A 24,774-nucleotide genomic window follows, 5' to 3' on the forward strand; every position below is an offset into this window, starting at 1 on the left:
TTTTAACAGAAGGTGCATCTTTAGCCAGTGCTTAGATTGTATAAAATCAGTTGCTTTGACACTGCAGGAGAGCAAATTATATATTGAAGGAATAATTTGAAACAATATAGCTGCTTGTATTTTTGTTATTAAGGTACTGTTTTATTTCCACCCTCACTTAGATTATGATTTAATTTCCTGCCTAGCCATAACCCACCCCGTTTTTGTAGTAGGAGTTGGTTTTTAATAGGTTAAATTGTTTTTAGTTTTAATTTAAATGAGGACTGTTAGCATTAGGAATTACTTTAAGGAGCTTTAATATGTTTACTTTCAGTACAGTTGCATCTAAATCCACAGAACAATCATTCAGTGAATAATATGTAATTGATCAATTTTTAAAGTATGCTATTGGTATTGATGTTATACCAGGTATTCCATCATTAGCTTTCCTTTATTTATTTATTTATTTTTAAAGGTAGCATTACTTTACCACAGTAAAGTAGCGCACATTGTTCTGATAACAAGGAAGTGATTGTCTGAGATTTGATTGTTTGAATTGTGTGAATTAGAGAGTGGTGTTTTTTTTTTTCCTTTTTTCTTTTTTCTTTTTAGCATGACACTTTGGGAACTGCTGCTTGGTTAGGATACTTTTGTTCCAAAATCTCTCTTGAGTCAGTTTCTATTAAGAGTAAACCATGTCAACCTGTATAACAATGAAAATATTTTAACAATACAATGTTGTGTTATTGTATGGCTTTGAGGAAAGCCTCATACTGTGTCTAATTGGATTTATTATGCTTAATGAAGTTTTGAAACCAAAGAGTACCTTTTCTTGTTTACTAGACCATTGAGTTTACATTCTCTAGTGTATGTAAAATATAAAGTATGCAAAGTGCTGAAAATTTGCAGCCTTGGAGATAATTATACAGTAGTTGCCCTATACCATTTTCAGAGAATACTGTTAAAAAGATACTTTCTATGAGTTAGGTTCCAATAAATGCCTGGAGAAGGAAGGGGTAAAAAATAGTAAATTAAAGCTTGCTTTCATTAATAATCACTGTGAATTTTTATAATAGAACTGATTGTAGTAAATTTATTTGGTAAATTATCAATGTTCGTGTTATGAAGCCCCTTAAGAATGCTTGATAGGATCATATTCAGAAGCATATCATTAATTTAAAATGCTGTGCTATTTCTTTTTTTTTTGCTATTTCTTTTTTTAAGAGAACAAAGAATTGGAATTTAGCTGCTTGATACTAGTTATGTAAATTATCGTAAATGTAGCACTCTATAAAAAAGTTTTATAGAGTACTTACACAGGATTCCTATCATGAATCATGATGTATTTTCTATTGGCTTGTGCAAGTGTATCTCAGAGTTCAGTTCAGTAGAGACCCCAGTGGTACCTGTGGGACACTTCTTTCCCTACCACTGAGGCTGTTAGGAGAAGCATGCACTAGGTGGTCCTTTCTAACTTTGTAAAGCCTGGAAAGCTGATATATGGATTGGTAAATTTTGAGAGCTAGGTGAAAATTTTGTTTTGTGTGATTGTGAAGCCTGGTATTTGATAGATGCAAGAAAAATTTGTGCTGCCTGGTGCACAAAGGCCACGAGAGAGTGTCAGGTTCTCTGGGTCTGGTGCTACAGAAGGTTGTGAATTGCCATGTGGGTGCTGAGAAACAAACTGTGGTCCTCTAGAAGAACAGCCAGTGCTTGTAACTTCCGAGCCATCTCTTAGCTCATGGTAGTAACAGTTTTACATCAGAATGATTACGGTCTTTCTGTGATGTGAAAGCATGAGAAAAGGGGTAGAGGTCTTCAAAATTTTGTTGTTATAGTTTTGTTTTGAGACAAGGTCTCAGTATGTAGCCCTAGATGGCCTGGAACTTACTATGTAGAGCAGGCTGTTCTGAAACTTAGAGAGGTATACATGCCTCTGCCTACTGAGTACTGAGATTAAAGGTATGGGCCATCTGGCTAACTGAAAATTTTAATGTAGATTTCTATTTTTCAATAATTCCAGTGGACATATATCCAGCAGCAGTGAAAGCAGGCACTGGCAACTAACAACTATCTGTAGCACCAGTCCCAAGGGACCTGACACTCTCTTCTGGCCTCTGCACCAGGTATGCATGTGATGCACAGATATGCATACAGACAAAAACATCAACACATACAATAAATGAATAATTTTTTAGACTGTCACTAACAGTCTAAAATCTTAAGCGAAGCCATTATAAAGATATTTGTACATCCATATTAATACCTGTTTTATATACAATAGGCAAAAGGAAATTAACCCAAGGGTCTGTTAATGGGATAGGAAGCAGACAGTGTGCCTAATAGATGCACGGTAGTGTTCATTTTAAAGGAAAGATATCAATACCTATATTATAACACAGATCTTGAAGTCATTAGACCACATTAAACAAAACAGTTACAAAAGGACAAATACTGCATGATTTTACGTACACAGGCTCCCTAGAGTAGTCACATTAATTAATAGAGGCACAAAGTCAAATGGAAAGAAGGAATAAAGAGGAGGTAGTAGTTAATGTGTTCGAAACTTCATCTGGAAAAGGTGAAACATTCTGGAAATAGTTGGAAACTTTTCTTTCTTTTATTTATTTATTTATTTATTTATTTATTAAGGATTTCTGCCTCGTCCCCACAACCGCTTCCCATTTCCCTCCCCCTCCCCCGATCAAGTCCCCCCCCCTCATCTGCTCGAAGAGCAATCAGGGTTCCCTGACCTGTGGGAAGCCCAAGGACTGCCCACCTCTATCCAGGTCTCTCAGGAATATTAACCTTCATCAGGCGATGAAAGGAGACAGAGACAGAGACCCACACGGGAGCACCGGACAGAAATCTCAAGGTCCAAATCAGGAGCAGAAGGAGACGGAGCACGAGCAAGGAACTCAGGACCACGAGGGGTGCACCCACACACTAAGACAATGGGGATGTTCTATTGGGATCTCACCAAGGCCAGCTGGCCTAGGTCTGAAAAAGCATGGGATAAATCCGGACTAGCTGAACATAGCGGACAATGAGGAATACTGAGAATTCAAGTTGGAAACTTTTCAAGCAGCAATGAGTGCATTCAGCGCTGGGGCACTATACACGAAAGCATCTCTGAAATTGTAAATTTTATGTTACATATATTTATCTTAAAAATCTATAGTGTGGATATAGGTATCATTTCTCTTACAGGATAGCTAAGGGCAAGCAACTGGTTTCACAGGGACAGAGAATTCGCCAAGAAGAAATTTGTTCCACTTTGATTTTTTGACATGATTTCACTAGCTGGCTTGGCTGAACTGGAGCTTTTTTTTTTTTTTTAAATCTATTTTTTGTATGCAGTGTTAGTTTCCATGTCTGCCTACATGCCAGAAGAGGGCATCAGACCGTATTATAGCTAGCTGTAACCCACTGTGTGGTTGCTGGGAATTGAACTCAGGGCCTCTGGAAGAATAGTCAGTGTTCTTAACGTCTGAGCCATCTCTCCAGCCCCTGGACTGCAGCTTTTAGTAGAGCCAAGCTGACCTTAAACTCTTGATCCTTCTTCCCTAGCCTCCTGAGTGCTTGGATTGCAGGTGAGTCACTATGCCAAGAAAATCCTGGTGACAGCTCTGCTCACAGAGGATAAGAGGGTTTTTGTTTTTTCTTCTTCTTCTTCTTCTTCTTCTTCTTCTTCTTCTTCTTCTTCTTCTTCTTCTTCTTTCTTCTTCTTCTTCTTCTTCTTCTGCCTCTGCCTCAGTTTGGGCCAGTCTTTTGGTTTTTTTAGTGTTCTTTAGTGTTCCTTGGAAATATTTTCTTGAACAGGATCCTCCCTCCTCCCTTCCCCTCGCCCATGGTCTTATTCTTTTTAGCAGAGAGTTTTCTCATTGGTGATACAAGAGTAACCTCTAACTTTGAAAATTCTTTAATTTTTAATCATGAAATTCATCTCTTAAATATTGTGTTTGTTAGAACTGAATGCTAATTACTTTGGAATCATTTTTATATCCTGAACTTGGCAAAGGACTCTAAGTAGAGGAATTGGAAAATTCTCATTCATATCTGCTAAGACCTATTTCATGACAATATGTTGTAGTTATTTGTCCAGATGTATTCTTATTATTGAGTCATAATAATGATGAGAAGACAAAACGACAAGGGGATGTAAATAAATAAATCCAAAGAAGAAAGCCAGTGCTGGATTCTTTGGTGTCTGATGGCCCAGGCTGAATCCTGCCTGTGTTACTTAACTGTTGATTTACCACCAGTTGAGCCTCACAGTCTATAAAATGTCTGTCAGTCTGTCTATCTGTGTTTTTTTAAAACCTGATAGGGTTGCTTTGATTAAACAAGGTCGGTTAAACTGCTTGTGGTGATGGTTTGTGTACCTGGGCACCTAGTAAGTGGTAGCTAGTAGTGCTTTAATTGTTATGCAAATGCTGTGAGTGGGATTCCGCTTCTAAAACTGAGTTTGCAAACTTAGAAAGCAAAGAAATGAGCAGAAAGGGCCTTCAGTTTATACAGATTCACCTCAGGGGTTCTGAAAATCAGGGGAGTTCCAAGTGCATGATGTTTACAGATCATTAGCAAACAGATGCCAGGAGGCAAAGAAATGGTAGCTTAGGGATCTGCAACCAAAGACAACATAGAAAAATCAGTTTCTAATAGAGTTATAGCATTCTAGGTAAGTGATAGAAGGCAACGGGAACATTTTAATTGGGTTTATAAAAGTTTACTTCAGGAACACTCGTATTTCCAATTTGAGGTACACCTATATGTCTATAGTCATCTCATTCATAGTGCTTGCTTATTTCTCTTTTGGGGTTAGCAATATCCCAGCAATTAATATTTATTTTATTCTTACCACATGCCAGCATGATCTTAGAAAGCCTATGGCAGTCAAAAACTTTTCTTCAATTGGATGTTTTGAAATAGGCCTTTTTTTTTTTTTAAATCCACTTGAAGAGACAGGCCATTTAATTAACTAACTTTCTCTCTCTCTCTCTCTCTCTCTCTCTCTCTCTCTCTATTTGTTGATTATTTGTAACAGGAAAGACTTTTGTGGGAAACAAGCTAAGTAAAACATGGGACCTAACTCCACCAAATATTTTGGCTCTGTTCTGTGTTCTGTTAAGAATGCAGGTATAGCATCATGGGCTTGACTGCCAGTCTAAAGCTACATTTCCCCTGCCTCTCTTGCAGGAAGCCTTTGCCTCTTTTGGACAAGGCTCCATGTCCCTAGGCTAATCCCTGCTTTAGTGTTTGGTGGGCTCCAAGGTAGCTGCTTTTTAATCATTGTGTTCTCCAGTTATGCTCTATTAAACTTGAACTCCTGAGGGGCTTGTTCATCACCTGGCCTGGACATCGAGTATTTGTACCACAAATGCATACTGGTTTTTAAATGTTGGATAAGTTAGTAAAATTCTAGGCAACCTTATTGCTTTCTTTATAATAAAACTGACATGATAATCAGTGAGGAAAACTTTGTTATGAAAGTGAAAAACAGAAATTTTGTGTAGCATGCCTGTCACAGTGCTGCTGACGTTTTGCAGGTACTCTTATCAGTAGTTTTGAGTAGATAGTTTTCTCTTTGCCCTACATAATTACAGATGATAGATGGCTATAAAGACCATATGTAGTAATGTCACCGTTAGAATAGAAAAGGCACAGCTGTAATTTAAGTCTAAAGTAGTTACATAAATATAAGATGTAACATTTCTGCTACTTGTTTAAAAAAATTGAATAAGACTGAGATTGTTTGCTCGGTGGTAGAGCATTTGCTTTGCATGCGTGAGGCCCCAGATTTTATTCCCAGGACTTCAGAAAACAGCATCAAGATAAGATAAATTGTAACTCACAGAAAACTTTCATGAAACTGAGATAACTATTTAAAAGGTGATATTCATCTTTATGCATTAATTGACCAATTTGATAGATCTAAGAAATTAGTTTCAAATCCCAAACTAAGTAAAAAGAAACCATAACAATTTAAATTTAAATGCCTAGGTTGAAAACTGGGGTATATTAGGGGACAACCTTAAGTGAGAACATCACTTTGGGTGTATGAGGTATAAATTTGGTTAAGGAACAAACATATTCCTTTTGTAAGTGAAGTTATTTATGAGAAATATTTTAATTTATCAGTAAGTGATGGCATTTTCTGATTAAAATAGTCCATCATTTTCCAGAAGGCAAGATGAATTTTCTAGACTTTCTCTATGATGTCAAAGGACTCATTATTTGCAGAACAGCTGATGCATTTAGGCCTTGTTGATTCACTTAATTGGTAACTGTACTACATTCATAACTCCAGCAGCTGAAAACAATAGGTCATTGTCTGCTGTTTATGCATTACTAGCCATGTCAGACCAGGGTATGTCTGAAGAGCAGACTATGTAAGTCTGAGGAGGAGTCGGCCAGCACCTGAATGCTCTATTGCTTACCACACTGAGGTGGGTTTTCTGTCCTTCATTGAAAAACACTATTTGTGTTTTTATTATAGATGTCAGTGGCCAACTGTGTTGTGTCTATGTTATCAGTCTGGCTGCTATGAAATAGTATGAAATTGGTTTGAAATTTTAGTGTTGGGAGGAAGTGCTAGAACTGAGTCGTGGTTTAAAATCTACTCAATGTTTTTATGTGTTCAGTTTTCATGTTTCAAGGCAGTATGTGTATTCATGCAGTAGATTTTTTTTCTAGGCGATGAGTTCCAAATAAAGGTTCATTTGAAGAAATTAGAAATATTGCTCTTCTAATTAGTGGGCTATTTATACTCTTCTGAGATTTCAGGAGCAAATTTACATTTTAGGATTAGTAATTTTTAACTTAAAACATAAAAATACGACAAACTCTTGTTTCATTGTCAAGGAAAGGAGTACTACTTTTAAAACTAGGTAAAATATTTGAAGCATTTCTTTTCATATGTGAAATTTTTAATAGGTAAGATTTAACTGTGATAGAAATGAGTGCCTTGCTAGAATGATTATGTTCACTTAAAATGCTAAACCACCAATTTGAGTATTTTGTGGTTATAAAGTAAACATAGCTGAATTTTTGTAGTGTGTTCTTTTTTTCATGTGTTTAATGAGAATATCTGTCCTTGAAACTTTTTATTTAGCTCAGTCTAGTTTGTAATCTCATCCACAGGAAACTTTAGCTTTATATTATGCAAAGAATTAACATCTTGAAGTAAAGTTTACTTCTAAATATGTTTAGAGAAAGACTGAGATAACCCTCAAAAGGTGTCACAATTCTTGGGCTATTTACTCAGCCTACAGTTTTGGTGTATAAAATTGGAAAATGCCATTAAGGAAAGAACATTGAAGTGTATGATTATCCTATTTGCAGCATATTCCCATCTTCTCATCTGGAAAATTAAATCTGATTACAGCTTGACTTAGCATTTATGGCTGTAGGAAAGGGAGATAGTGTCTTAAACTCCATGAAATCGAGCAATTTGATTATGTGGCCAATAGCTGATGTTTAAAGCTTTGATTTTAAAGGACAGGCCTTTAAAATTGTGAAATCCAAAGGTATTCAGTATTTTGTCTTTTATTTCCTGAAACATCCTAGAGACAAAGGTTGGATAGGTTAAGTAGGCGTTAAATCTAACTTTTTCTGCCTTGATCTCTAGTATTTTAAAAGTGAAAGCAGTATAGGCTCTCAAGTGAACTGCCACATGGGTAGCTTCTTTTAAGAGTCTCCCAGAGAGCAGCAGTTATGGAAGTTGGTGACATTTAGTTAATATACAGTTATAGCATATTTCATACAAAATAAAGTCAGCATACTTTTCAATAATCAATTAGAAAATATGCCATGAATTCCTCTTCGAATGTAGTCAGTCATGGGTAAGGGAGAGAGAACCAGAAATAATTTGAAATGATGTGTGTGTGTGAGGGTAACCTAGTAGTTACCAATGTGCAAACGAAACCTCATACATAACCATGTTACTTTTATAATTTTTTTTTTTGTATTTCTCTTGTAAAAAAAACCTCTCTACCAGGTTTTCTAGGAACTTAAAGCCTAAGGCAAATGCAAGGATTTTGGAGTTGTATAAAATAAGTTATAGCCCCTTTCCAGTGAGCCTTGCCCAAACTCTTATTCTATTAATTAAACATCCTGTGGCGACTTACTATGTCTTATTAAATATTTAAAAGTATGTATAGTTGGAGAATAGAAAACATGGGTTATTGAGACTGAAGAAAGCCAGCCTTTCTTTCTGGAGTTCTCTGTTCACAGCACAGCCATGTTCTCTGCTGGAATGAGATTGTACTGCTGAGAATTCTACACAGTGACAGTTTTGCCTTGTGGCCCTTAGGAGAAGTAGTGTTGTGAGGACGGACTTGTAGATGGTCATGCTGCCAGGAGAAGGCAGTGTCCTTCTTCACACTGATGTGACATGGAGCTTTGTCCAGAAAGACATAATCTGATGATCCATATTGTTGACAAGGTATTTTAAATACAGATTTTTTTTTTAAATCGAAAAGTGTTTTCCTGTTGGATGTGATGATGCTTGCCTTTGATCCCACCCCTCAGAGGATTTCTATGATTTTGAGGCCAGCCTGGTTTACATTGTGAGTTGCAGGACAGCTTGGAACCTTATCTAAAAATGACAGCAACAAAAGAAAAATGTTTACCTGGGAGATGACATAATTGATTTTTAAATTTGAATCAGAAGAAAGTTGCCAGGACAGGAGGTTAAGAAAAAGACTATCTTGTTCTGTTTTTAATTTTCTGTCTGAGAGACAGTTCTCAGGGAAAAGCCTGACACGCACGGCCACCTGCCTTAGCACATTGCTAGCTTGTGCTCATCCACTGTGGCACTCTGATCTGCAGATTGATTTTGCCTTCAAAGTTGGTGACACTGCATTTGGTGATGAGTTTCTGAATGAAAAGATGTTTTGGGACATAAGAAGTTACAGCACTTAAGGATGGATTAAAAAACGAATATGTAAATATCAGACTGATGCTAATTTCCAGTGTACATTATTTTCCATATAGAACATTTCATAAAATGCTCCCAGACCATTTAAAACTCAAAGAAATGCAGCTGATGCAATGAAATACATAGAGTACTTGTAAAAACATACAGACGTGCAAGTGGATTGCTGCCAGACAGAAATTTAAAGGCGATTTGCTTAATTGCAGGGTGCTATGTTTTGTATGTACCATGCTGAAGCTGTTAGTAAGAAGGGTGCTGTGCTGCTTGAGAAAATGGATTGTCTTTGGACCTTTTTAACTCACATGTTTCCAATGTCAGTATTTTGGTGGCGTCATGGCATCCTGATCAATTCAATGTGAAAAAAAGATTACAGCTTCTTGTACAAAATAGATGCTTTAAGACAATTCAAATAAATTGTTTGCAGTCCCTGTCTTAAGTTTTACAAAATAGCTTTCATAGTTTTATGGACTATCAGACTGAATCTTTGAATTAATTGAATGGAACTTTATAGATTAGATTTGGTCTTAAAAAGCATTGCCTTAAAAAAAAGTAATGTTTTAGAGAATGTTAAGAACTCATGAAAATTGCTTTTTGTAAACCTCTGAGATTGTAAAGAAAACCAAGCAAAAGTCTCATGCTTGAACTGTAATATAGAGAATGTTTTGTCCTGGAACATTGTTCTGTTAAAATCTGAGACTCTCCTTGGGCGTTTATGCTGCCAACGACTGAAGCGGTGTTTACTGTAATGTAGTTGAGGTGGCCTTTTTACTGGCTGGCATAGTCATCTTTACTTTCAGTGTTTCAAACTGGATTCATCTCTTCCATCTATTTTCTTAATTCTGGTATATTGTATATATGAAAAAAATATTGAAAATATGTTTTAAAGCAATGGGTTTTTATTACTCTGGTTTCTTATTAATAGAAGTTTTAAAAAGAGATTTAAAACTTTGTTCCACATAATAGCAAGAAAGTTTGAAGAATAAACCACAAATTTTGATTTCTAGCATTTATCTCTTCACAAGATGGTGGCACAAAAATAAGACCCATGTCTTTTATTTCTGCTGGTACTTTGTAATTCCCAGGAAGCAAAAACTACTGCAAGATAGAAGGCGTGCTATTAAGAATCCAGTATGAAGTCATGTATATGACTTTTTTTCTGGTTAAAGAGTATGTTGATCACATGGCATTTGGGAGAAAAGGAGCAAGTTGTGAGTGATTCTGGCTTTCCCACCGTCTGCTTCATTGTGCCTCTCAGTATCTTAGAGATGCTATTTTTGAGTTTGTTTCTAGACTAAAATATCAGATAATTTTATATGTTTCAGGAATGATAGTCACTGTGCTTTTTTAGCTTTGCTACCCACCGGGTTTGTTAGGCTGTTTGTCATACCTTGCTACTAACTTTTCTTTGTTTGGCCCCATAAAGTTTGAACATGTGTGGATCTGAAATGCTCTGACATCAGATGTTGCCATTTTGGCTTAAGAATGTTTAGCTCATGAAATCTTTGTAAATATTTCTGAAATATGAAAACCTCACAAATCTTTAACACTCGGTCCCAAGCATTTTGGATAAAAGAGGTACTATCCCTATCTTGCCTGCCAGTTATTACCTTCTGGCCACTTGTCTCAGGAGAGCAGGGTCCTTGTATAGTTCAAACCAGCAGGCCAAAGACAGGCAACACCTTTTCTCTCTGGCTCAGAAGGGTGGCCCTCAGTGGTGCTGCAGAGAGAGCATTACTCTAGAACTCCCCAGGTCTCAATCTAGACACGTCATTAGTCACTTCTCGGAAGGTGAAGGTAAAGAGAGGCGGTGATTTCCACTTGTCTTTTTTTAAAATTTATTTTATTATTTCTTTTAAGATTATATTTGGTTACATCATTTCCTCATTCCCTTTCCTTCCTCCAAATTCTCCCATATATCTTTTCTTGATCTCTTTCAAATTCATGGTTGTTGTATGCGTATGTGGATATGAATATACGTGTATATTCCTGATTATACCTGCTCAGTCTGTACAATGTTACCTGTTTGTGTGTTTTAGGGCTTACCCTTTAGCACTACATGACCAGTTGCTGTGCTCTTCCCTGTAGAAGATCATTTATCCTACTCGCAGTGTTCTTTAGTCATGTGCAATTCTTTGTGTAGGATTGAGGCTTTGTGGTTTTCCCCCCATCCACTTTGTCATGTCTACGGTTGTTGTCTGTGCTTAGCTCATGTTTAGGTAATCATGTTGGTGAGACTGTTTGGTGTAATTACTAGGAGACTGTCTCACAACAACTTCTTCATTCTCTGGATATTGCAATCTTTCTGCCCCTTCTCTACAATGTTCCTTTAGTCTTAGGTGTGGGAGTTGTTTCCAATGGGATTGGGACCCACAACTACATTTTGATTGGTTGTGGTTTTCCATAATAGTAGCCATCTGTTGGAAAGCTAAGCACAAAACACCCAAAGAACCAAAAATGATCTTTATTATGTATCACCTCTATGGGAAACAATATTTTTGGTATTTGTGAATATTTCTGTTCTTTGGAATAACCTTAGATTTTCAAAAAAAGTGTCCAATTGCTTTCATGATTTTTAAACAGATATTTCAAAAACTTAAAGGTAGTAAGTTTAGTTCCCTCACCTATTTTTGGTCTGTTTTTACTGAAGAATTAATTGTGACTTGAAAGATTCGAACCTTTATGAGGATTCATTTTCACAGAGAAGTCAATTGGTGGTTTAGTGTAGCTGTTAAAGACACATAAGAGAAACAAGCAGTGTACTGTGAAATACTGTTAAAAGGAAACTAACAGTATTTGCATTGATACATGATTTCCCAAATACATGGTATTCTGACCCTTCACTTCTGCAGCATTATCTCTGAGGAGCCAAATCTTTTTTTTATTGAAAAGATTGCATGCTTTCCTATTGGTTGTAGTTGGAGTTTTTTTTTTTTTACTTAGAACATGTCTATATTGACTTATAGATATAACATTATCTTGCAATTATGATTTAAAAATGAAGTGACCCCCCATACTACAGAGGTGGTCAGAAAAGCTGTTTTCACCTTTGTATTTTTATAGTTTCTATACAAACCAACTATGTCAAGGTAAGAATCATTTCATATAATACTTGGTTTTTTTTTTTTAAACTAACGAACCAGATCAAAAGTACTGGTTTGCTTTGAAGACTTCCTTTAGTTGTAGCTTTGTTTTCATAAGTACTTGGGGAACACTATGTTTTATTTTCCAAAGTGCTGACTTTTACATTTGTTCCTTGAAAGAATTCCACCCTTGCTGTCCCTTTCTCCCTGGTCTGTGTCTGGTACTTAGGCTGATCAGGCCAACATTCGTAATGATGAAAAAAGGCTGCTGATTAGAGAAGAAAAGTCAAGCAGGTTTAAGACTCATTTTCTTTGGAAAAGTATATTGAGGGCAGCTTGCAGCTGGCAAGAGTTTCATATTAGATAATAGTTCTAAAGTTAACAGTAGCATCAGGCCTTTAAATCTTTTCTTTTTTGTATTTCTGGAGGAGGGCAATGGGAGTGCTTTGCTGAGGCCTTCCTTGTGCTCATCAACATAGCAGCCTCAGCTGCCCCCTTGGATCCCCTGCCAGGGCTGCTATCATCTTCTGATCAAATATTAATGTGTGATCCTCTGCTTGCTCACTAATCCAAAGCCAATTAATATTATCTGTCAATTATTTACAGATCCTGAGGTGCAGAGGCAATTCCCAGAGGACTACAGTGACCAGGTTTGGAATGCGTAATTAATTTTTTACATGACAAAATTTATTTCAGAGTTGTTCAACATATTATTACTGTTCTCTTTACTGAAAAAGATAAATGAAATTTAGAAAGGAATAGAAGTGGTAATTAGGAACCAAAGACAAAATATAAAGCACAGTGAAGTAGGATTGAAAATATTAATGCTAAATTTGGAGTGTTTCCTCCAGAGGGCTATGCACAACAACTAAGCAAGAGATTCCACTTTAGGTGCGTCATTGCCTGTGGGTCAATAGGAAATTCTTTCTGAGATGCCTGTGAACTGAAGATTTTTTTTTTAAAATATACTTTTTAAGGAGTCAAGTAGTCTGACCAAAAAGGGAAGGAGCCTTATAACATTATCATGGAATTTGCAGTGCAGGTGACGCTACTGTTGTCACCTTGGAGTAAAGCAGGTACTTTCAGGGAGGAGTGCTAAGACTGCTTGGGTAGTCCCATCATCTTTCAAATTTTCAGCACTCCATGAACAATGGCGCAACATTGTTGACGTTCTCATGTCAGTCTACTCTATAGTTGGTTCCAGGCTATATGTTGAGGCTCCATTTTCTACCCCAAGAAATACTGAAGATACTTTGTAGCTTTATTTGACTCATTACATTTTTAGTTTAAGTTTTCAGTTTGCATAGTTTTTAAATAATAAAAAAGCATCTTTATAACAATGCTATTACTCTTTATCTTTTACAACTTTATCAAACCTTTCACACATGGAATACTGTGCACAAAGCATGTTCCTGATGCAGTCATTCAGAGTTTTTTGTTACAAGTTCTTGAGTAAGGGTAAATATAATGAAAAGAAACATGCAGGGCAGTGGTAGCATCTTTGTATTGTGGCCTGTCATAGAGAGAGTTAGGAGTCTAATATGTCTTTTTGAAACAGGGGTGACAGTGTGTTCAGCAATACAAAATAAGCAGCGTAATGACATGCTTTGTAACAAGGTGTTAGGATATAAGAATCTTGAACAGTTGGTCTGGTTTGCTTTGTGTTGACCTCAAGATTAAAATAAGATTTAAAAATAAATTAAAATCTTACCTTACTTATCATTGTCATTTACTAGTTGAGTTAATTTTTTTCATGTTTTAAGTTGCTATGAGATTTAGTCCTTTCAATTAAACAATATAATCCGAAGATTATATGATTTTAAGAAAATTACTGAACGTATTTCTTTAAGTAATATCTATAGGATGAAAAACTGTTGCTCGTAATTTACTGATGGTCATAGCTCTTAAATCTTTTTAAGTAGATAAATAACCTTTGTGATCCGCTGACCTGAATAATCTAGGGAGGTGCAGTTCTTTAGGAGAAAACTTAGAACAGCATGGTTACCATCTGGGTCTAGACCTTTAAACAGAGGTCTCTACTAACGTCAAAACAGAGACATGCGTTTTATAGTACATAACTTTAGAAACTGCATAGGTAAGAAGTTTGTAATAAAGCTCTAGAAAGTAGAGCTAAGGCAAAAATAAAAGTTAAGAAGCATAAAGAAAATATAAACCATTCTGGTATTTTACTACTCAGAAGAAACTGCTGGAACAATCTGGAGTTTTAGTATCTATGTTCTTTTCTTCCCAGTACATGTGTGTATTCATGTGTTTAAGGAGGGTGTGTGTACATGTATATGTGTATCCACAGAAAAATCTAGACAGTTTTATGCACTCTCATTGCATGTGGAGTCCAGTTGTTTAATGTGATGTTAACTGTGTAGTGAATTTAGTCTTTTACTTTTGTCAGTAGATGGCCTTACATACATTTTCTCTGTCAAAGTTGGAATGATTAAAATTATAGTAGGTAGTTATGAAACAGCAGCTGTAGTTATTGTAAAGTTGTTCACAGGATAGAGGTATTTGTTTCTTTGTTTGGAGGAGTGACACAGTGCTGAAATTTGAGAACCAGACTTTGGGCTCAAGGCAAACCTATCAGAATGTATACAATACAGTCTTATTTAGCATCTCCTCAAACTTAAGATAATATAATTTTTGTTCTTGATCCCAAACAACTCAGGAAATGAGACATGAAAGATCTACTTGATTTTTTTAAGCTATTTTTCCAGCTTCCAAAAATGTACTTGAGAATCATATCTGCTATGAAAGAGAATGAAAAATGCTTATTTCTTAATTGCTGTTTAAAATCATTTTTATTCTGATTTCATAGGCTTTTTTCACATTGTCATTTGTTTGAATAAACCAGATTATCTGTCTCTCCCAGATATATATATATATATATATATATATATATATATATATTTCCTGTATACCATTATAAGAGATTCTTAAGAATATTTCTATTTTGTGTAAGCATTAAGTATAGTATTTCAAATATTAAAACATTTATGATGTGGTCCTTAAGGAATATTTAAGATAATTCGCCACCCAATATAACACTTATCACTGTGTGGGTGTGAACACCCCGTTCTCTCCCCCATACCCTCTCCATTCGATTTTCACTCCTCATTCACCTAAACTGCCAGAGCTTGTTTTTACATATAGTGTATTTCCCATGTACCGCACACTTGATCAGAGACACTGGCTGATGCTAGATGTTTTATTCTGTGTGTTCTTTGTACCTTACAGTAAAAGAATCTGTCACAAATTATTGTGCCTCACTGCTTTAGAAACTGAGAAAAAAGGGAGGTTAGATTGACATCTGTGGCTGAATAATGATGACCAGCCTTTTGGCTCTCCTTGAGCCACAAAGCTAGCACTGCCTTTAGAGTGGAAAAAGAAGTAAGAAGAAAGGGGAGGATAAAAGAGAGTTACAAATCTGTGCTCTCAGAGATGTATTACTGTTGGGCCAGTTGTCTGCATGGTATGATAATCCATTTTGATCTTCTCTGTCTTAATTGTCTGCTAAAGACAAACGGGCAGTAAAAGTTCATCAGTTTCATCTTTTTGCTTCTCGTTTAGAAGCTGAATAAATGATCCATCACTACAGAGGAAGCCTTTCTTTCTGTCACGGAAGTAATGCAGACCCAACACATTTTATTAAAATGTTTCCCCTCATTATTTCAGTCCTCTCAGCTCTGATAGATCTTACTGTTTCATAAAAAATGTAATCTGAAATGTAAATAAGGGTCTTGATATAGAAAGAAGAAGTAATGAGCAGCCTGAGCCACATTTTAGGGCTCTTGGTTGTAATTACTGACAGAGTGGTTTCTCTGTGCCCCGTTTTCCCTCCTTAAGTTGTCTGTGACACAGTCAGACCACAGTGACATCTATGGTTTAAACCATTAAGTCAGTGTAGCACTCAATAGTTCATCAAAATTTAGTGAGCCTGGAAGTATAGGCTTTGTTAATTCCTGGAAGATGCACAGTACTTTTTGAAAAAGCAAAATAAACAACAAAACGGGAAAAGCAAGGGCTTTTCAGAGTTCACATTGCTTACTTATCTGCTTTTGTTTAAAGCTTAACTAGTTTAAATACTAAAACACCAGCAGTGGTAGGGTTCTGACTTGAAAGGATCTTGTACTTCTGGAAAAAATAATCTTCTAACAGCTTATGTATGAGATGAAAAAGAAATTCTTTGTCTCATAGATATATAATAAAATCAGCATTTTTTTAATAGTTAAAGGTTTTAAAATTGAAGGTGGATTTTGAATTACTTTGGGTTATGGGAAAAACCTATTCTTTTGAGCTTCCAACAATAAGCAGTAGAAAATTTCTGTTACAGGGCGGAAGCACAGTAGTAATGCAGTACTCTCATTCTCAAAGATAGCATGCTATTCTGACACTGGAAATGAGAAATAAACATGACTGTCTTTGACTCACAAATAAAACCATAGTTCTGTAGTCAGCTCGGTGTACTTATGTCATTTTGTTTTCTCTGTTTATTCATAATTATGGGAATAATTTGTAATACTTTGTTAGTACCATTTTAATGAATACTAATTGAATTAAGGGAAAATGATAGTTAAACTTATATGTTTGTAAATGATACTACTCCCATCAAAAGCCAAATATTGGTTTTAAAACAATAGGTATATTTCAGATTAATAATTGGTAGTAATTATGATTATGGCATAGAATAGTATGAAATAAAGGCAAAGTAACCTATCAGATACTCCCTTAAATAACATTGTACTGTATCAAGTGAAACAGGTATTATACATGATTTTAAAGCATGCTGGTCATAATGTAATTAATTCTTACATTAAAACATGTAGAATTGTTAATTGTACTTTTTATAGCTTATTTGTTCAAAGAGTGGCTGTTAGAGTTGAGGGTACTAGAAGTTATTTCTTCAAATGCTCATGTATATTTTGATAAAGTAGTGTCTTAGTGCCCTGGAAAGAGGGATCTGTGTACCCCCGTATACAGAGATTGTATACAGAGATTTTTCTTTCCACTGGCACTGAAACACAGGTTATAATGGATCCAACAATTTTTATGCATTTACAGAAACTATAAAAATTTTATGGAAATCTTTATATAGAAACTAACAGCGTTTCTTGTACAGGTGTATGTAAGCCATGTAGAAACGTGGTGCATTTGGAAAAATAAAAAAGTGCTCTTTTGTGGTTTCACATGGCCTATGCAATTTTAGAATTTCACCATAGTCAATTAAGCAAAATAAAAAAAAAATAAACATCAGCTTGATACTAAAAACGAATGCAAATATGTTGCATACTCTGGGCTAATTGTGATGGAAATAATCTTCTTTGGGTAGTATGTAATTGTTTGAATATGGGTTTTCGTGCTTGTGTTGCAGATATGCTCTGAAGAGACATTTTCTAAGTTTCTTGTTATTCACAAATAACTTTGGTAAATTGATTAAAAGATTCTGATTAGAAAGACAGAAGAGATTATAAGTGGATTTTGGTTGTATTGGGTAGTGGTGTCTCATGCCTTTAATCCCAACACTCAGGAGGAAGAGCAGGCAGATCTCTGTGAATTTGAGACCAACCTGGTCTACAGAGCTAGTTCCAAAACAGCTAGGACTACACAAAGAAACCCTGCCTCAAAAAAATAACAAATAAACAAATAATGAACTAATGAGCATTGCTACTTGCCTACTGGTGATTTCTTCATTTTAAAAAATTAATTTAGTTTTACTGATTTTTTTTTTTTTTGGAATCTCACATCATGTGTCCCGATTTTGCTCAACTCACAGTCTTCCCATGTCCATCCTTCTCCTGTGACTCCCCCTTAAAAAACCAACAAACAAAAGTCCATTTTGTGTTGTGCAAATATTCTCTATAGCGTGGTCAGATTCCTAGTAGCCATATCCCAAGGAAGGATGAGTCTTTCCCATCTGCATCAGTGCCAGAAAAGCCTTCAGCTGAGAAAAGCCATTAGATGGTCTGAATAGGGTGGAGTTGGGTGGGACTAGCTCTCTCACACCCATGCTGCTTCAGGCCTCACTCGGGATCATGGTTATCTGTATGTACTTCAATGGTAATGTAGGTCGTAGACATCAGCCATGGCCCTTGGCAGTATCTGCTAGACCACTGACCCACTCAAGACTCTCAGTGGCTGCATGGATCACGAGCCTTAACATGGTCTCTAGTGGTGGTTACACAGGCCACTCACTTCAGCATGACTCACTGAGGCAGCAAAGCAGAGGCACAATAGAGGTATCACTGAGGCATCAATGGAGGCACAGACGACTATATATGGGATCACAAGCTTCATTGTGGCCTGGGTCAGCAGCATGGATCACCGACACCAACATGGCCTCTGGTGGTATTGCAGGCCATGGTGGTTCTTGAGGCCCAGTCCAGAAAAGAACCCATCATCATCTCTGGCTTCCTTTGTTACCCAGATCCAGGGGAGTCCCAAGACCTCATCGTAGGTTAGGGGGCTGAATCTGTACCTGCTTAAGCTCCAGGCTGTTGTACATTATTCTGCCAACCCTACTGGGTTGACAATGACAGCTTGTAGACCTCAGTCCACTCTCTTACCTGTCACCTTTCTCACATCTTCGGTCCTTTTTTTATCCCTAGCCCATACACTGCTCCCTTCTTCTATCTTTCCCACCTCTCCATCACATATTTGTTCCTTTAGTGTCTCTGGCTGGCCTGGGCTGCCTTGCTTCATTCTCTTGATGTGGCCCAATGTATGAAAAGTTTCATGTTACTTTCTTTCAAATGTTGATAAACTAGAGACTGAGCATTCTGTTGTAGAATTTATTAATGTATTGTATTTGCTCTCTTCCTGTTATCAGGCAGGAATCATAAAGAGTATACCTCATCAATTACAGTCATAAGTAGGTCCAGATTGGGACTTAGACTTGGGGTTTGTGACTCACACAGAGACAAAGGAATTGGGACATGAGAAATACCCCATTTCTCTTGAAATTTTGGAGCTGTCTTGCATTTGACTGGATTATGCTCCAGTCCACTGCTGTAGTCGATTCAGATTTGGTTTATTTTGAATTGTGAGGTGCATGTAATTTTGGAAACTTTTTTTTTAAAATCAGCATACACAGTATGACTTAATTATGACATTATAAAACAAAATTAATTCTTGATGATCCTCCCTCCTGTATCCATCCCCACCCCCCATGTTCTCCTTTCCCTCCATGGCCTCCTTTTCACTTTTGAAATTTTTTTGTTTGTCTATCTTTGGGACAGGATCTCTCTGGTTGATTTACACTCAATGGACTCAAACAATCTACACATCTGCTTTCCTTGTAGGCAGGAATAGCCAGCTCTCTCTGGCACTAGATACCACAGGATAGATCATATGGATTCATTTGCATTTCATTCAAAGTCTGAATCATGATGGTGAAGATTACACTCTGCATCCTAGTCTTAACAATAACATTGCTAATAAGAGACTATACTTTCTGCCTTTACCTCTTTATCACTATTTTTGATGGTAAAAACAGTCTAGGAGAGAGACTAAGTTTGATTTGTACAGAAAGTGATTGGTAAGTTTGCACACCAAGGGCCAGACACCATGCCAGGAAGGTAAGAAGAAAAGAGATTACAACTGCGGTCAGTAGTAGGCTATAGAAGTAACTTAGGTCCAAAGTGTGTTGATATTTATTGAATGTGGCTTGGCTAGAAAATCTGATGTTGGGAATGATGAGTGATGATGCCACCATATAGTTACATCCCTGCCAAGAAGGATAGTCATCAAGAGTAGTTCAGAGAAGCTCAAGTGGGAAATGTTAGAGAGCTGCCCTAAAGAAATACTTTCTTTTAGACCCATGTTACATATGTGTTTTCTAAGATTGGCTGTTGGTGTATGGGGTTTTAAACTAATTGCCCTTGTTACTTTTCATGTATATTTGGTATTCTGGATGTATTTGTAGAATTAGAATTTTTGTATGCACAAATATAAATTCTTAATCCCTTCAGCCTGATCACAGACTGAAGTAGACTGTAAGCCCAATAGCTCCAAAAGTGCCTTGCTGTAGATTTTCTTGGAGCAGAGTATCAGTACCCATGATTGCACTGAGTGTTACTGTTAGGGTATTGTATTACAGCTCTCTAAATGATGCTTTGGATTAAAGATGTATGAACATACCAAGAACAAGCATCTGCTGCTCTGTTTATGATCTGTTCATTTATTTTTGTTTCTAGAGACAGAGTTTTGCTGTGTAGCCCAGGTTCTCTTGGAAGTTGTGGTTCCCTGCCTCATGCTGGAATTATAGTCACGACACCATGTAATCCTTACTTACATATTGTTATTAGAAATGTACAATTTTTTGGTTTTATTCTTTCCCTCCCGCAAAGAAAAACCATTAAAATGGGGTTGGATAGATGGTGTGGGAGGTCCTTCTGTCTGTGTTTTGCTTTTATTGGTTAATGAATAAAGAACTGGCTTGGCCTATAGCATGGGAGGAGAAGGGTGGGGTCAGATGCCATGGAGCCATGGCCAGAGTCAGTCATGCCGAAACTTTGCCTGTAAGCCACTGCCATGTGGCAATACACAGATTAATGGAGATGGGTTAAATTAATATGTAAGAGTTAGCCAATAACAAGCTAGAGCTAATGGGTCAAGCAGTGATTTAATTAACACAGTTTCTGTGTAATTATTTCCGGTCTAAGCTAGCTAGGTGGTCAGGAACCAACAAGTGGCCCAGCCCCTTCAGTCAACAGATAGATGGCTTGATGATTAAAAGCACTGGCTGCTCTTCCAGAGGACTCAAGTTCAATACCCGGCATACATATAGCAGCTCACAGCCATCTGTAACTCTAATCTGTAAGTACCAGGCACCCACATGGTGCACAGGTATTTATGCAGGCAAAGCATCCAAACACATAAAAATAATAAAAATAAAATAAACATTTAAAAATTCAAGTGTCTGAGGGTACCAGTAGATGGGTGGTCTTATTGTTAGCAAGTTACCCAATAAGATTATCAGTGAAGTAGCTCTAGTTTTTGATGACTTTTAAATTAAGAAATGTTTAATTACTTATATTTGTTTTGCATATATGTGCCTGTGTGGGAATGTTAGAAGGCAACTTGTGGGAGTCAGAGTTATTCTTCCACCATATGGGTTCTGTGGATGGAGCAGAGGTAGCTGACTTGACAGTATGTGTCTCTATTGGCTGCAACAATTCAATGACCCAGCTTTTGAGAGTTGTAATCTGTTTTGCTTTAGTTGCATGCTATTGGTTCCTATTGCTTTTTATGTAGGCACCTGTAAGTAAGTCTGCATTAAATCTTCTTTGTTTTCATCCCAAACTGCTCTCTAGTCTGTCCAAGTTGTCTATTTTCTTTTGCATTTATATGCTCAGCATTTCTCATGTGTATTCTTTCTAATGGCCCCCAACCCAGTGACCCCAAAGTCGATCTTCTACAACAACGGTTCTCAACCTAGACCCCTTTCACAGGGGTTGCCTATGACCATCAGAAAACACAGATATTTACATTGATTCATAACAATAGCAGAATTACAGTTATGAAGTAGCAAAAAAATAATATTGTGATGGGGAGGTCACTATAAAGGGCACACCGTCAGGAAAGTTGAGAACCACTGGTTCATAAAATGGCTAGATATAGTGTTCTAAAGTCTACATCAGATCACACCGCTCCTGTGTGTAAAATTCTCCATTATCATTTTCTCCCTACTATCTGTTTGTTTGAGTCACCGGCTCAGTGTGTAACCCAGAACTTTGAGTTCTGGGATTGCAAAGCATGTTCTTCAATGCTCATATTCAGTAGTTGGATCTCTTGGTGGTTGCTGATACTTTCAGGAGGTATTTCTAAAATTGAAGATTAGTCAAGTATTTGACCTTGATTTGACCTTTCTTCTATTATTATCTCTAATAATACATAGATGTATACTTTTTTCAGTTGGTTTTTATTGAGCTCTACATTTGTCTCTGCTCCCCTCCATGCCTCTCCTCTCCCTCCTTCAACCCTCCCCCAAGGTCCCCGTGCTCCCAATTTACTCAGGAGATCTCTTTTTTACTTCCCATGTAAGTCACTCTTAGTGTCCTCATTGTTGTCTAAGTTCTCTGGGATTGTGGTTTGTAGTGTTTTCTTTGCTTTATGTTTAAAAACCACCTATGAGTGAGTACATGTGATAATTATCTTTTTGTGTCTGGGTTACCTCACTCAAAATAATGTTTTCTAGCTCCATCCATTTTCCTGCAAAATTCAATGTCGTTATTTTTTTTACTGCTGTGTAGTACTCCATTGTGTAAATGTACCACAATTTCCTTATCCATTCTTTGGTCGAGGGGCATTTAGGTTGTTTCCAGGTTCTGGCTATGACAAACAAAGCTGCTATGAACATAGTTGAGCACGTGTCCTTGTGGCACGATTGAGCATCCTTTGGATATATACCCAAAGTGGTATTACTGGGTCTTGAGGAAGGTTGTTTCCTAATTTTCTGAGAGATTGCCACACTGATATCCAAAGGAGTTGTACCAGCTTGCATTCCCACCAGCAATGCAGAAGTGTTCCCTTTTCCCTACAGCCTCTCCAGCATAAGTTGTCATCAGTGATTTTGATCTTGGCCATTCTTTCAGGTGTAAGATGGAATCTCAGAGTTTTTTTGTTGGTTTGCATTTCTCGGATGACTAAGGATGTTGAACATTTCCTTACGTGTCTTTCAGCCATATTAGATTCCTCTGTTGAGAGTTCTCTGTTTATGTCTGTGCTCCATTTTTTTAAATATTGGATGATGTGTTGTTTAGTTGTCCAATTTTTTAGTTCTTTGTATATTTTGGAGATCAGACCTCTGTCTGATGTGGGGTTAGTGAAGATCTTGTCCCATTCTGTAGGCTGTCGTTTGTCTTGTTGACTGTGTCCCTTGCTATACAGAAGCTTTTCAGTTTCAGGAGGTCCCATTTATTAATTGTTTCTCTCAGTGTCTGTGCTGCTGGGGTTATATTTAGAGAGTGGTTCCCTGTGCCAATGCGTTCAAGTGTACGTCCCTCTTTCTCTTCTATAAGGTTCAGTGTGGCTGGTTTTATGTTGAGGTCTTTTATCCATTTGGACTTGAGTTTTGTGCATGGTGATAGATATGGGTCTATTTTCATTCTTCTACATGTTGATATCCAGTTATTCCAGCACCACTTGTTAAATATGCTTTCCTTTTTCCATTTGATTTTTTTTGCTTCCTTGTCAAAAATCAGGTGTTTGAAGATGTGTGGATTGATATCTGGGTCTTCTATTCAGTTCCATTGGTCCTCCTGTCTGTTCTTATGCCAATACCAGGCTGTTTTCAGTACTGTAGCTCTGTAGTAAAGTTTAAAGTCAGGGATTGTGATGCCTCTAGAAGTTCTCTTATTGTACAGGATTGTTTTGGCTATCCTGGGATTTTTACTTTTCCATGTGAAGTTGAGTACCGTTTTATGTGAAGAATTTTGCTGGGATTTTGATGGGCATTGTGTTGAATCTATAGATTGCTTTTGGTAAGATTGTCATTTTTACTATGCTACTTCTGCCTACCCAAGAGATGGGAGATCTGGTACCTTCTTCAATGTCTTTCTTCAAAGATTTAAATTTCTTGTTATACAAGTCTTCACTTGTTTGGTTAGAGTTACTCTAAGATATTTCATGCTATTTGTGTCTTTTGTGAAGGGTGTTGATTGACTGATTTCTTCCCCAGCCCTTTTATCATCTGTGTACAGGAGGGCTACTGATTTTTTTGAGTTAATCTTGTATCCTGCTACATTACTGAAAGTATTTATTAGTTGTAGAAGTTCCTTGGTAGAATTTTTGGGATCACTTATGTAAACTATCATATCATCAGCAAACTTGAGAGTTTGACTTCTTCTTTTCAAGTTTGTATCCCCTTGATCTCCTTTATATTTTTCATTGCCCTAGCTAGGTCCTCAAGAACTATATTAAATTGATTGATGTATATTTTTACCACTTCCCTGCATTCTTTGCTCTTTCACAGCACTTCTGCCCAAACTGTTTTTATGGTTGGGATATTTTCTTCATTTTTGTTTTCTTACTCTTACACCAGAACACTTCTGCTCAGTTTGTTACATTGCATGAGCAACTTGCCCTGACTAAAGTAATAAGTCAGACCTCAGCTTGGAGAACACTCGAAACATTTACTCCTTGCATTCTATTGTCTATGTGTCTGTCTCATTTGTCAGTCTACATTTTTTCTATCTATCTATCTATCTATCTATCTATCTATCTATCTATCTATCTATCTATTCATTTATTTAAGATTTCTGTCTCTTCCCGCCACTGCCTCCCATATCCTTCCCCCTCCCCCAATCAACTCCCCCTCTCTCATCACCCCAAAGAGCAGTCAGGGTTCACTGCCCTGTGGGGAGTCCAAGGACCTCCCACCTCCTTCCAGGTCTAGTAAGGTGAACATCCACTCAGCCTAGGCTCCCACAAAGCCAGTACGTGCAGTAGGATCAAAACGCAGTGCCATTGTTCTTGAGTTCTGAGCAGTCCTCATTGTCCGCTATGTTCAGTGAGTCCGGTTTTATCCCATGCTTTTTCAGACCCAGTCCAGCCGGCCTTGGTGAGTTCCTGAAAGAACATCCCCATTTTCTCAGTGTGTGGGTGCACCCCTCATGGCCCTGAGTTCCTTGCTCGTGCTCTCTCTCCTTCTGCTCCTGATTTGGACCTTGGGGTTTTAGTCTGGTGCTCTTATGTGGGACTCTGTCTCTGTCTCCTTTTATCGCCTGATGAAGGTTAATATCCAGGAGGATGTCTATATGTTTTTCT

The 24,774-nt window shown here is 37.1% G+C and overlaps 1 protein-coding gene across 9 annotated transcripts in view; it reads left to right on the top strand.

Moving 5' to 3' along the window:
• Positions 1 to 24,774, top strand: part of Dennd1a (DENN domain containing 1A) — a 543,784-nt gene that overhangs the window by 131,535 nt on the left and 387,475 nt on the right. For all 9 annotated transcript variants that reach the window (XM_041675232.1, XM_041675224.1, XM_041675226.1 and 6 more), the window contains one exon: positions 12,604 to 12,647. In XM_041675232.1, coding sequence (XP_041531166.1) covers positions 12,604 to 12,647 — 44 coding nt within the window. The remainder of the gene's footprint in view (positions 1 to 12,603; positions 12,648 to 24,774) is intronic.

The sequence above is a fragment of the Microtus oregoni genome, unplaced genomic scaffold, assembly GCF_018167655.1.
Source record: "Microtus oregoni isolate MIOR12 unplaced genomic scaffold, Mior012 000025F_ref0000491, whole genome shotgun sequence".
Lineage (NCBI taxonomy): Eukaryota > Metazoa > Chordata > Mammalia > Rodentia > Cricetidae > Microtus > Microtus oregoni.